We start from the raw sequence: 14,945 nt of genomic DNA, 5'->3' as shown, positions 1-14,945 counted from the left end.
TGGCCCTGGAGGGAGTGCAGAGGAGGTTTACTAGGCTGATACCGGAGTTGAGGGGATTGAGCTATGAGGAGAGGCTGAATAAACTAGGCTTGTACTCGTTAGAGTTTAGAAGAATGAGGGGAGATCTCATTGAGACGTATAAGATGATGAATGGGATGGATAGGATAGAGGTGGAGAGACTCTTCCCGCTCAAAAAAGACAGTAGGACTAGGGGGCACAGCCTCAAGATAAAGGGGAGGCGGTTTAGAACGGAGTTGAGGAGGAACTTCTTCACTCAAAGGGTGGTGAATCTCTGGAATTCTCTGCCCGTTGAAGTGGTGGAGGCTGCCTCGCTAAATATTTTTAAGAAGCAGGTTGATGGGTTCTTGATAAGAGAGGGGATTAAGGGTTATGGGGAGAGGGCGGGAAAGTGGAACTGAGCCACAACAGATCAGCCATGATCTTATTGAATGGCGGGGCAGGCTCGAAGGGCTAGATGGCCTACTCCTGCTCCTATTTCTTATGTTCTTATGTTCTAAGATAAAGATAAACTCAATCAGCTCTGACAGTGACTTGCCACCAACTGTAACAAATCACAAGAAAGATCGATGCACAACTTTTCTTAAGTATTAATTCGTCTGACTTTGAGACATTATTCTGGGCACATTTCTTTCTCTGACAGGCTTTTCCTGGAATAAAATACTTCGAATATTCTCCACCTCAAAATGTGAGCACACGCACTCATAGCTTTAACCTACCTGTGTGATTTGGATCAAAACCAACTCTTGATCTCCCATCGCCACTTACTGCTGGACTCTTTTGGTAGGAGGGTGACGCAGGAGGAGAGGTGAAAGGCAAAGTAGATGCAGACACAGCTTCCTGCTTCAAAAGGTACAAAGTTATATTTCAGTCCAGGAGCAAGATACAACTACACTTCAGTCAATAGGTTCCATCAGCCTTTGCTAATTACCCTATTGATGATGATTATAAAAATATATCGACCAATAATCAATTCTATTTCTTATCCACCATAACTTCCCAGGACACTAAAAGGAAAATTTGCCTTTCTTGATTGTATACTTGACAAAGGCGCTTGGATGTAACACTGCACCATTTCGACCAGTAGGGCTGCATTAGAAGATCTTGGACCAGTCGCTGCAGCTGTCCTCATATCCTAAGGTTCATGAATAATACAGAGGCTGCATGAAGGAGAATGATCGGCCAGAGTTAACCTCGCTCTTACCATCTAATTAATCTATAGAATCATAGAATCTCTGCCGTGCAGGAGGCCATTCGGCCCATCAAGTCTGCAGTGACCATTGGTAAAAAGTGTGTGTGCATATACAACACGGAAGGCATGGATAGGATTCACGTCATCTCTGGACTGAAATATCCCATCAGTGCACATGATCAAGACTCACAAACGATAGCCACGTGAACAAGGTCCTAGAGAGTCAGATCCTGCCAAGGAATTATCACATTTAGGAGATCTGAAAATGGTCCATACCCAAAATGAATATATATTACTGTAAAAAGAAATTGGAGTTATTTTCATTCAACTTGTATTGAGCTTTCTCTCTCCCTTCCAGTTCTAACATGGCCTTTCCATGTCCCCAATTTAATGTTAGAAGGAGAATCTCTCTTCATGTTGAGAATCCAACAGTTTAGTTTCCCAGCACGACTCACTTGTTGGAGCAGAGTTTCAGAATGCTGGCCACCAAAATAACAAACAACTAGCCACTATTCAGCTTTGGGTCCAGTCAGTGACCTGTGGTTAGTTAATTGACATCGAGGATGCTCAGGTCTACATTGGCCAAACATTTCCCAGCTGGAATAAAATTGAATGGAAATGCTGTCTTAAATATTCTGCACTCTAATTCCAGAACATGGAAGCCGACTGGGCCCTGGTTGAGATCAGCCAATTCAGTTCAAATCTTGGAGCATTCTGGACTTATATAATTCAACAGCATTAATGCACAGCATTTCCCCCACTGAGGTATTGCTGCAACTTTTATATTTAATTCCATCACCAATCGCTATCAGTTTAAAAACAAAGAGAAGTCTACCACCAATGCTAAGCCTTTAATTGAAAGGAGGTCTAAGGGGAGTATTTTTAATTAATCGTACTCCTATTTTTGTTTTAAAAATAGATCTACCATTATCTTATTTGATATGTCATACAAGGACCAGTTTTCCTGATTGAAACCCCCTACTGGGGCTCCCTGGGCAACAGAGTGGCACAATGATTAGTATTGCTGCCTCAAGGCACCAAGGAACCGGGTTCAATTCTGGCCTCGGGTGTCTGCGTGGGTTTCCTCCGGGTGCTCTGGTTTCCTCCCGTAGTACAAAGGTATGCAGGTTAGGTGGATTGGCCTTGCTAAATTGCCCCTTAGTGTCCCAGGATGTATAGGTTAGGGAAATTAGTGGGGTAAATATTTGGGGTTATCGGGAGGAGGGCCTGGTTAAGATGATCTGTTGGAATCAGCGCAGACTAGATGGGCCGAATAGCTCCCTTCTGTACTGTAGAGATCCTATGACTCTATGAACTAACTGATGACTTGAAGGCACCACTGACAATAGCACCCTCATACATGGCTAACTTGGTCAGTGAACAGTTGAAGTTACAATTTCAAATTAGACAGACAGTTGTTTGACATGTGGACAGTGACGTTCAATGGTTCCATGTTTCAAGAGCACCTCACAGGCTAGTTTCTCAATGGTCTTCATTATTTAGCAACCGACCTTCCTATGACACGTGGGCAGAGTGTCCAAATGCAACAGCTGCAAAGTACTGAATGTAACAAGGTTCAAGGATGTACTGAAATAATGGTGAAGCAATTGCATTTATATCTGCATGGAAAAATAACAGCAACCCCTTCGACGTTCTTTCCTCATGTTAGGCGATATGGCATGTAAATAATATGATGACTTCAACAGCCAAATCAAGCATAAAGTTATATTCAATATTAACATGACGACGCAGTGGTTAGCACTGCCGCCTCGTGGTGCCAAGGATCTGGATTTGATTCCTAGCTCGGTCACTGTCTATGCAGAGTCTGCACCTTCTCCCCGTATCTGTGTGGGTTTCCTCCCACATTCCGTGCTGGTTTGGTGCATTGGTCATGCTAAGTTCTCCCTCAGTATACCCAAATAGAAGGCCCCAGAGTATGGCAACTAGAGGATTTTCAGTCACTTCATTGCAGTGTTAACGTAAGCCTATTTGTGACTACTAAATAAACTTTAAAAAAAAGCACAATGAAGCTAATGCAAATCAGTGATTATTGTCTTAATTTTAGAAATTGACCATTGTTGGCCTTAATTTTCGATGATTCATTACAATGAAATTAGTTGGTGGAATGTGCTACTTGCTGATTTAAATCTCTCTGCTTGACAAAGTGATTTTATAGCACTTCTGATGAAATCGCACATTGAACATGCTCATGGGGTTATGAACAAAATGACCCGAATCTTAATGAAGGATGCTAACTGTTTGACTTCTATTTCCGAACTTTCTACCCATGGTAAAACAATTCTTCTTTTCCCTGCATCCTCGGGAAGGACTGCTTTAAAACAGCCAAGACATATACATTTCACCAAGTAACGTAGTGGAGAGGGGGCATTGGGCAGGGATCAACACAAAGTAATGCTGGTCAGGGAATGCTGCGTTAATATGTCCACATACGCAAAACTGTATTTTGTGTTTGAAAACAATTCTGCTGCGTACTGGCTAATTTTGCCAAGTTCTTGTTAGATAGCATCAAGAAGCACATTGCAGGCACGTGTATAAGCTGCATAGTTAGAACAGAGATTCATGACGACATACTTTCTATTTCGCTGTGTCATATATTAGAGGAAAAGTCACAGATGGGATAAGACTAATCTGTATGTTCCAGTCTCCAACCTTCTGTCAGATTATCTGCCAAATCAGTGAATCTATTTATATTTTGAATTCCCATGACAAATTCTTCAAATTAAACCACCTGGCAAGTTATTCTAAACATTTTCACTTGAAGAAGAGTTTATCCCCTCCGATATTGGTTGCTTCCCACTTACTTTCTACTTTTCCTTTCCCTTTTCTTGCACATTTTGAAAATAATATTATGGACTTTACTGAACTCAATTCTAAGGAGATCAAAAGTAGACTTACAAGTAGGCTATGAAAGGGACTGATCCATTATTTTCTATAGCTTACTGTTTCCTATTCATATTTTCTATCCCTCCCACCCCCCTTGATACTTTTGAATGCAAAAAAGTGCAGGACACATCCCACCACTTTTAGGTTTTAACCTGTAATTTAATTGAATTTCAATGATTTGTTCTTTGGAAGTAAAATGTATTTTTTGAATAGTAAATACACAGAAGATCAGCAATGCAAGCCCCAAACCATCTATTTTTAAAAATATTTTAAATAGTTTGGAATAAAAGACTACGATAATATTTCGTAAGGTTCCCCTATTTCAAAACAAAGAAGCTGGAATAGTTTTCACAGATAAGTAAAAGATCTCATGAATATATTATCACAATTCTACCTCTTTTCAGAGATGAATAATTGGTCAAAATTTAGATGTCTGAAGTGCATTTTTGAAGTTGATTCAGATGCATAGTAGCGTTACATGAAATCAAACCCAGAATTATTTATTTTTAAATTTCTGAATTTAAACATTTTTCACCCTATTCTTGGCTACAGAAATGATATATTGAGTTTGGAGGGGATGCAAAGAATGACACCAGAACACAAAGTGTTAAATTCGAGAGCAGTTTATACAGACTAGACTTGTACTCCCTTAATGATGAAAGATTAAGGGATAATCTAATTGAGATATTTAAAGATGAGTAAAGGATTACAGTACAAATGGACAGAACCTATTTCCTCAGTGGGAGAATCCAGGACAAGGGGGCTTAATATTAAATTTAGAGTTAAATTAGTCAATGGTGCTGTCAGAAAGCACTTCTTCACACAGTGGGTAGTGGAAACCTTTCTCTTCACAAAATATTGCTGGGTTTGGTCACTTAACAATATCAAAACAGAGCCTGATAATACCGTGGCGAAACAGAAATTTAAAAGATATGGAACTAAGGAAGGTAGATGGAGTTAAGATACAGATCAACGATCAAACTGATGTGATGTGATCAAAGCGACGTGGACAACACTTAAACAAGCAGAGTGCCTTACTTCCGTTCCCATTTTTCTGGAGATCTACTCTCAACATTTCCCCTTGACTCCCCACTAAGGGTTTCCATTCCATTCCCTGGCCTCCTTCCACTATGTCATAAGACTGGATTTTACAGGGCAGCACATTCCCCGCATCTCCTAATAAAATGTCAATCAGGGACTTGCTCATGAAGAAACCAGTCAGCTTGCAGCCATTGCATGCTTGGTGTCAGCATGAATTGGCTCAGAATGAAACTGCCCCTATCTGGGGAGGTAGTTCCATCTTAGGGAGCTGCCAGTGTTACTGGCCGGCAGCTCTAAGTCCCAGGAACCGTCAGGTTTGAATGGCAGCTATTGCTGGGGCTACAATCCCAAAAAAGCTGGGTTATAGAAGCCGTATTGAAGCAAAATCCAGCATATTGGTAGATCATGGATGGCAAGCCCCAACGAGGGGTGTGAGGAAAGGCTAGGGTTAGGGACTACCCGTGATGGGCAGAGGAGAGTATAGCAACAGTTATCAGTCAGTCCATTTGACGTGGATCTCCCTCTAGCTTGGGTGAAAAAGCAACAGGGGTGGCTGAGGCACTCAAGTGGCCATTAATTGGTCACTTAATGGCTCCAAAATTCCCAGCCAATGGACAGGCTGCTTCCACTGAGCTCAGAAAATGTGAGGCAGGTCAGGGATGGGGAGAAAGGTCCATGCTGCATTTTATAAGCCAAGTCCACGTTGTGGAAGGTGGGGGGTAAAATTTAGACCATAGCCTTCTGTAGCGTCTGTTACCTGGCTCTGGATGGGACAGTGCTTTTGAATGGGACCACACTTCCAGTCCCAGCTATCCAAAGTTCAAGCCTCTGGAGATCTGATATTTTTCAAATTAACACATGATAGAATTCACAGCTATTTTCTCACTGTGTATCCTTCACAGAAGTGAACACATGTTCTTATCCAACCTGCCCTATGTTTAACACCCACACCAATAAAGTGGACTCTCAACTGCTCACTGAAGATAAGTGAGAAGAGAATAGAGGCCATTCAGCTATTTTTAAGCCTCAGCCACCAATCAATGAGATCATGACTGATTTGCATCCTAACTGAGCCACTCGATTACATAAAGGAACAGGGATTAGGTAATAAATGTTGGCAATGCCCATATCCAGGGAATAATTCACTAGCTTTGTTTTAAAAATGACAAGATCCTGGAAGTACTTGAATTATTAATACATTTGGAAGCATTTTGTAAATGTATTGAAGATAACTTGTTTTTCTATATGTCTTACCATTCTTGCTGTCACACTGTCACAGCCTCTGGGGATGCTCACTAACGGGGCTGGGTGAGCCAGTTGCCCATGGGTTTCCGTACTTTGGGAAGGATTACCTTTTTGTATCTCGCTGTCACTCTTCAATGCGAGGAAGTGAGGAAGAGGCAATTCTGAATAGGTTAAAAAACAAACAAAATCAAAGATACAGTTCATAAGAAACAATATTCTGACACTGCAAAAATACAACATTTCATAGGTTTACAATCTAGAGGCCGTTTCAGTTTTGCTTTTTTTTCCCCCCACCAATTATTTCCAGTGGACACACCCCTCTTAGCTCCACACACCACCCCTTTAACAGTGAAAGGTGGCGCAGTGGTTAGCACTGCTGCCTCATAGCAGCAGGAACCTGAATTTGATCCCCGGCTTGGGTCACTATCCGTATGGGTTTCTTCCGGGCACTCCGGTTTCCTCCCACAGTCCAAAAGATATGCATTGGCCGTACTAAATTTTCCCTCAGTGTACCTGACCAGGTGCCAGAGTGTGGTAGAAAGAATCATAGAAACCCTACTGTGCAGAAAGAGGCCCTTCAGCCCATCGAGTCTGCACCAACCACAATTCCACCCAAGCCCTACACCCATATCCTTACATATTTTTCCTGCTAATCCCTCTAACCGAAGCATCCTAGTACACCAAGGGGCAATTTTAGCATGGTCAATCAACCTAACCTGCACGTCTTTGGACTGTGGGAGGAAACCGGAGAACCCAGAGGAAACCCACACAGTCACGAGGAGAATGTGCAAACTCCACACAGACTGTGACCCGGGCTGGGAATCGAACCCAGGTCCCTGGAGCTGTGAAGCAGCAGTGCTAACCACTGTGCTATCGTGCCATCCCCTTGTGGTAACTAGGGGATTTTCACAGTAACTTCATTGCAGTGTTAATGTAAGCCTGCTTGTGACTAATAAATAAATGAACTAAAGTTTAAACATAACAGAGACTCAGTTAACAAGTATATGCTCTTGCCCAGATGTCTCAGGCACTGATCAACTGTGCTGTTAAAGCACTATTAAACCTCTCCAACTAAGGGCAGATAAATCTCAATAGTCAGGATTTGACATCTTGCTACAGGGTTTCAATGCTCCACTATGAACTTTGTTATGCTATCTTGGGGGGAATGTGTGGAGAATAAAACAGATTTGTAAAGTAATGCACGTCAGATAGCACATCACGTCAACACAGCACAGAGTGATGGGACACGTTTCTTAATATAGAACATAGAACGTTACAGCGCAGTAAAGGCCCTTTGGCCCTCAATGTTGCATCAACCTATGAAACCAATCTAAAGCCCATCTAACTTACACTATTCCAATATCATCCATATGTTTATCCAATGACCATTTAAATGACCTTAATGTTGGTGAATCCTCTACTGTTGCAGGCAGGGCATTCCACGCCCTTACTACTCTCTGAGTAAAGAACTTACCTCTGACATCTGTCCTATGTCTATCACCCCTCAATTTAAAACTACGTCCTCTCGTGCTAGCCATCTCCATCCAAGGAAAAAGATTCACACTGTCCATTCGAATCCTCTGATCATCTTATATGCCTCTATTAAGTCACCTGTTAACCTTCTTCTCTCTAACGAAGGCAGCCTCAAGTCCCTCAACTTTTCCTCATAAGACCAGGCAACATCCTGGTAAATCTCCTCTGCACCCTTTCCAATTCTTCCACATCCTTCCTATAATGCGGCGACCAGAACTGTACGCAATACTCCAAGTACGGCCGCACCAGAGTTTTGTACAGCTGCAACATGACCTTATGGCTCCTAAACTCAATCTCTCTACCAACAAAAGTTAACACACCATACGCCTTCTTAACAACCCTATCAACCGTGGTGCCAACTCTCAGGGATCTATGCACAAGGACACCGAGATCTCTCTGCTCATTCACACTACCAAGTAACTTACCATTAACCCAGTACTCTGTATTCCTGTTACTCCTTCCAAAGTGAATCACTTCACATTTTTCTGCACTAAACTCCATTTGCCACCTCTCAGCCCAGCTCTGCAGCTTATCTGTCCCTCTGTAACCTGCAACATCCTTCCGCATTGTCCCCAACTCCACCGACTTTAGTGTCATCCACAAATTTACTAACCTACCCTTTTACAAAGAACAAAAGGACAAAGAACAATACAGCACAAGAAACAAGCCCTTCGGCCCTCCAAGCCTACGACGTTCATTGGTCCAACTAGACCATTCTTCTGTATTCCTCCATTCCCAGTCTGCTCATGTGACTATCCAGATAAGTCTTAGACAATCCCAGCGTGTCTGCTTCCACCACCCTGCTTGGGAGTTCATTCCAGGCCCCCACCACCCTCTGTGTAAAATATGTCCCCCCCGATAACTCAGTTAAACCTCTCCCCCCTCACCTTGAACCTGTGACACCTCATGTGTTTGTGACCTCCAACCTGGGAAAAAGCTTCCCAGTGTTCACCCTATCATACCCCTCATCATTTTATACACCGCTATTAGGTCTCCCCTCATTCTCCGTCTTTCCAGGGAGAACAACCCCAGTTTACCCAATCTCTCCTCATAGCTAAGACCCACCATACCAGGCAACATCCTGGTAAACTTTCTCTGCACTGTCTCCAAAGCCCTCATCCAGGTCAATGATAAAAATGACAAGCAGCAGTGGTCCCAAAACAGATCCTTGCGGTACACCACTAGTAACTGAACTCCAGGATGAACATTTCCCATCAACCACCATCCTCTGTCTTCTTGCAGCTAGCCAATTTCTGATCCAAACCGCTAAATCATCCTCAATCCCATGCCCCGTATCTTCTGCAATAGCTTACCGTGACGAACTTTATCAAACGCCAAAATCCATGTACACCACATCAACTGCTTTACCCTCCTCCACCTCTTTAGTCACCTTCTCAAAGAACTCAATAAGGTTTGTGAGGCACGACCTACCCTTCACAAAACCGTGTTGACTATCCCTAATCAAATTATTCCTTTCTAGATGATTATAAATCCTATCTCTTATATTCCCTTCCAAAACTTTGCCCACAACAGAAGTAAGGCTCAGTGGTCTATAAGTACCAGGGTTGTCTCTACTCCCCTTCTTGAATAAGGGGACAACATTTGCTGTCCTCCAGTCTTCTGGCACTATTCCTATAGACAATGACGATCTAAAGATCAAAGCCAAAGGCTCTGCAATCTCCTCCCTAGCCTCCCAGAGAATCCTAGGACAAATCCCATCCAGCCCAGGAGACTTATCAATTTTCATACTTTCCAGAATTGCTAACAGCTCCTCCTTATGAGCCTCCATCCCATCCAGTCTAATAGCCTGTATCTCAGTATTCTCCTTGACAACATAGGAAAAAGACAATGTGAATACTGACAAAAAATATTCGTTTTTTAGTGCCTCTCCTATCTCTTCGGACTCCACACACAACTTCCCATTACTGTCCTTGACTGGCCCTAATCAATCTTTTATTCCTGATATGCCTATAGAAAGCTTTAGGGTTTTCCTTGATCCTACCTGCCAAAGACTTCTCACGTCCCCCTCCTGGCTCTTCTTAGCTCTCTCTTTAGGCCTTCCTGGCTAACTTGTAACTCTCAAACGTCCTGAGCCTTCACCTCTCATCTTGACATAAGTCTCCTTCTTCCGCTTCACAATTGATTCAACTTCTTTAGGAAACCACGGTTCTCTTGCTCGACCACTTCCTCCCTGCCTGACAGGAACATACTTATCAAGGACACGCAGTAGCTGTTCCTTGAACAAGCTCCACATTTCAACTGTGCCCATCCCCTGCAGTTTCCTTCCACATCCTATATCTCACCTAAATCGCATCATAATTTCCTTTCCCCCATTGAAAGCCCCAGCCCTAATCAATTGGGACCACTAAGGAGTCTCACAACACCAGGTTAAAGTCCAACCAGTTTATTTGATAGTAATCCCGCAAGCTGTCAGAAACGGTGTTCCTTCGTCAGGTGTGTGGAAGGTTCTGGTCAGAGAAGGGCATATAAAGACACACACAGTTTACAGAATACTGATTAGAAGTCAGTAACCTGCTATTCAAGTCTTAAAGATGCAGGCAATGTGAGTGGAGATAGCATTAGCCTAGGTTAAAGAGGTGTGTATTGTCTCCAGACAGGACAGTAAGTGAGATTTTACAAGCCCAGGCAAGTCATGGGGGTTACAGATAGTGCGACATGAACCCAAGATCCCGGTTGAGGCCGTGCTCATTTAAGTGCCTTGCTTTTTATAATTTGAAAATTAAAATTTTCTTCAGCTTCCAAATGGTAAAATTTCTTTGGCTGGTTCAAAGTCCTCACAAGCAGCACTATAGGTAGTAATTAGAGTTTTATACTCATGTTCAATTTGTGGAAAACTGTTTTATCAACTTGCTAACATCTGGTCCTTGACCTCGATCAAGTTTCTGGCAACCATGGATCAGGATACAAAGAGTTGATCGCTTGATCGTAGAATTCGTAGATTTCCTACAGTGCAGAAGGAGGCCATTCAGCCCAATGAGTCTGCACCGACCATAATCCTACCCAGGCCTTACTCCCACAACCCCACATATTTACCCTGCTAATCTCCCTGACACTAAGGGGCAATTCAGCATGCTCAAATCAACCTAACCTGCACATTTTTGGACTATGGGAGGGAACCGGAGCACCCAGGAGGAAACCCACGCAGACATGGGGAGGGAGTGCAAACTCCACATAGACAGTGACCTGAGGCCGGAATTGAACACAATTCTGGTGCTGTGAGTCAGCAGTGCTAACCACTGTGCCTCCCACAGGGAGGCCACAACTGTGCGTTTGTGTTTTTGAAACTGTCATGCATTGTGGAAACTTAATTCTGAGTTAAGAGGCTTGCACATTGTGGACAACAAAATGTTTTAACAACATGTCGTTTTTTTCAATGTTGCCACAGACATTAGAAGTTGGAGGAGGTAATTGTGAAGTATAAGTCGAGACCTCTTCTACATTAACTCCCAGCAACCAGATGTCTTAATGATGTAAAACATGCAGCATACTGACAACCTGTATTTCATTAAATAGTGTGGCTACATTTGACATAGAAGTTCCCTGTGCAATGGCATTTAGGCCTTCCTGGTTGCAGCATTCAGGAACTGATGTTTCTTTAATATAAACAGAGACTCCAGATGATGGAATGTTTCGCTCGACTTGTGTTGGGAACACCTCCAAAAATTATAAAAAGGGCTTCTTCATATAAAAAATTGAGACTGTGGTGTAAAGTGAATGTCACTTGAGCTTTTGGGCAGCACAGTGATTATGTCACTGTCTGTGCAGTGTCTGCACATTCTCCCCATGTCTGTGTGGGTTTCCTCCGGTTGTTCCGGTTTCCTCCCACAGTCTGAAAAGGTGCATCGGTCATGCTAAATTCTCCCTCAGTGTACCCGAACAGGCACCGGAGTGTGGCGAGTAGGGGATTTTCACAGTAACTTCATTGCAATGTTAATGTCAGCCTACTTATGACACAAATAAATAAGTTAATCCAGAGGACCAGGCTAAAATGTTCCAGTTACGTGGGTTCAAATCATACTACAGCATCTGGTGGAATTTGAACTCAGTTCAGAAACAAAATCTGCAATATAAAGCTAGTCTCAGTAAAGATGACCATGATACTAATATTGATTGCTGCTCTGGTTCACTCGTGCCATTTAGGAAAGGAAATCTGCCATCCTTGCCTAATGTGGACTACATGTGACTCCAGAGCCACCACAATGTGCTTGACTCTTAACTGCCCTGGAAGCAAGGCACTCAGCTCAAGAGTAATTGGGGATGGGCAACAAATGTTGGCCTTGCCAGCGATGTCCACATTCCATAAATAATTTTTTTAGAAAACAGTGAAAAAGACCAGAGTTACCCAAACACAAATACATTATTTAGAAAAGGAATCCTGCAAGTGAGATACATTTTTAAATAGGGTGGTGAAAGTACGAGGCAGTCTCAAAGTCAACAAGCCTGGAGGGGCCATTAGAAGACATCATGCTCGAGTCAAGTAAGAGATCCACTGATGTGGGGAAATGTGTCATGCGTTTTCTTGTGAATCATTCATCAGTTGCGCAGATTAAATTAAATGAAACCAATTAAAACTGAGTTTCGCAGAATGTTCAACAGCTGTGAGATAAGCTTACTTATTTGTATCATAAGGTTTAGGAGCAGAATTAGGCCATTCAATCACGGCCGAGTCCAAAGACGTGCAGGTTAGGTGGATTGGCCATGCTAAATTGTGCCTTAATGTCAGGAGGACCAGTAGGGTAAATACATGGGTTATGGGGATCGGGTCTCAGTGGGATTGTTGTCAATGCAGGCTTAATGGGCCGAATGGCCTCTTTTTACACTGTAGGGATTCAATGATTAATTTCTCAACTCCATTCTCCTGCTTTTTTCCTGTAACCTTTGATCTCCTTACCAATCAAGGATCTATCTATCTATCGCTGTCTTAAATATACTCAATGACCTAGACTCTGTAGTCTTCTGTGGCAACAAATTCCACAGATTCATCATGCTGTGGCTGAAGAAATTCCTCCTCAACTCATATCCTGCCCCTCTTCACTAAGTGCTTGCTCAACCTGTCTTTAGGCAGGTTGAGGAGATACACATGCAAAAGACACAAATATCCTATTTAGGTCACAAAGTGGCATGAGTAAACAAGTGGATAAGGGGCGTTTGCAGGCTAACTTGCAGAAAAGCAAAGCCTTCTGATTGCTTGTGGGTGTAAATAACACCATTCAGTCTGAGAAAGCATCTACAACAAACATGCATGTGTAGCAGTATGAAAATATACAAATAAGAATTAAAAAGAGTGGATTCAGCATTATTACGGCACCATAATGCAGCACTAAAAATAAATGGCAAGTCTTCCTGCTGTTGCATGTATGAATAATTTTATGATGTGGAGATGCCACAGTTGTACTGGGGTAAACAGAGTAAGAAGTCTCACAACGCCAGGTTAAAGTCCAACAGGTTTATTTGGTAGCAAAAGTCACCTTTAACGTTGGACTTTAACCTGGTGTTGTGAGACTTCTTACTGTGAATAATTTTAACACAACTAATCCACATAAAGTTCTAATGCATTTCATATGATGCTGGAGTTAAGTAGGTGAATGCAGAATAAGGTGAGCATATGAAGTATATCTATATTATTCTGATTCAAATAGGCAATAACAATATTACATATAGGCTAAAGTAAACAGGACGCAGCCACATCCAGGTCATTAGGTTACAGGCGGGGCAAATGAGATCAGAGAATCCCACCCTTAGTCATTGCCGCAAGATAGGAAACGTGGCAACTAATTTGAGTACAACAAGCTCCCAGATTATGTTTTTGTGATATTGATTGAGGAATAAACATTAACTAACACATCAAGGATAACTCCACTTTATAGTAGTGCTGTGAGATCTTCCATTGGCACCCGACAGGGTAGATAGCTCCTCCTCTTAATGACTTCACTGAAAAACAGCACCAGGAAGAGTGCAGTGCTCCGCAGTATGGCATTGCATTGTCAGCCTAGGTTGCTGTCTGAATCCTTGAGTGGGATTTTAACCCTCCTGAATCAGAAGCAAGTGTACTACAAACTGAGCTACCATTAACGTATAAAAACTACTCCAACATGTTCCAGCTGGTTAGGAATGTTAGGAAAAAAGCCCCCAGTGCAAACCCAAACCTTCAAATAGTTTATTCTGGTGACTTTTGCTTGCTGGCTCTTCCACATTCTGCTTAACGCTTCACCAAAGCTAACACTTACCAATACTACCAAGGGCCGCAAACACAAATTGTTCTCATGTAATTTATTCAAATGGTTGACATCTCATGGTATTGGCTGACAGATAGAGAAATACAATTCTCTCTTGTAACTCTCTCTCTCTGCTGGTCTGTTGCTGATTTTTTGTTTACCTTGGTCGACCACCCAGTTTGTATTACACTTCTCTATCTGTATTTCTAACACTTGCTCTCATTGTACTCAACATACACGTTACTTTATCTCAATCACCATGCCTTTTGCTGTCTTGCTATCTATCTTTTCTCCATAGCTTTTCTTCCCTCCCTTCACTTACCTACATTAACCACACTCTCTGCATGTCTATGATAGCAGCAATAATGATCTTGCATGGGTTTAACTTGCACTGACACACAACACATGTATTCCAGTGCCGCTAATCTTTAAAAACAATCTGAACAACTTTTGCTGTGACCACCATATTTTATGTGGCAACTAACAAACTAAAGCATTTATTGATTGAGAAGAACTATATATGAAGGGTTTAACAGTACAACTACACAGGTCTATTTTTAACAGCCCCCTGACTTCATCTGCAGCCTCCAGCTCTGGGGATGTGCACCCTTGCTCCAATAAGGCCAGGTTTGCACGCTCGTGTTCCATTGGTTCCAATCGGTCACATGGCCTGAGAAGAATCGCTCATTCGAGAGGTCACTCTACTACAGAATCCAACTGAGAGGTCAAGATAGAGCTGCAGCAGGAATCTCAAAACACCAGTTCCCCAATGTGGG

General features: G+C 42.5%; 1 protein-coding gene across 3 annotated transcripts in view; it reads right to left on the bottom strand.

The window, feature by feature from the left end:
* The window catches only part of reps2 (RALBP1 associated Eps domain containing 2), a 172,870-nt gene that overhangs the window by 92,100 nt on the left and 65,825 nt on the right, over positions 1–14,945 (bottom strand). For 2 of the 3 annotated variants that reach the window (XM_080204035.1, XM_080204033.1), the window contains exons 3-4: positions 6,410–6,561; positions 738–861 (exon numbers count right to left, since the gene is read on the bottom strand). In XM_080204035.1, coding sequence (XP_080060161.1) covers positions 738–861; positions 6,410–6,561 — 276 coding nt within the window. The remainder of the gene's footprint in view (positions 1–737; positions 862–6,409; positions 6,562–14,945) is intronic. The other variant, XM_080204034.1, reaches the window with a different exon arrangement.

The sequence above is a fragment of the Carcharhinus amblyrhynchos genome, chromosome 15 (genome assembly GCF_965287045.1).
Source record: "Carcharhinus amblyrhynchos chromosome 15, sCarAmb.v2.hapA, whole genome shotgun sequence".
In the NCBI taxonomy this organism is placed as follows: domain Eukaryota; kingdom Metazoa; phylum Chordata; class Chondrichthyes; order Carcharhiniformes; family Carcharhinidae; genus Carcharhinus; species Carcharhinus amblyrhynchos.
Note: the sequence above shows the minus strand (reverse complement) of the source record. Positions and strands in the feature narration are given on the sequence as shown.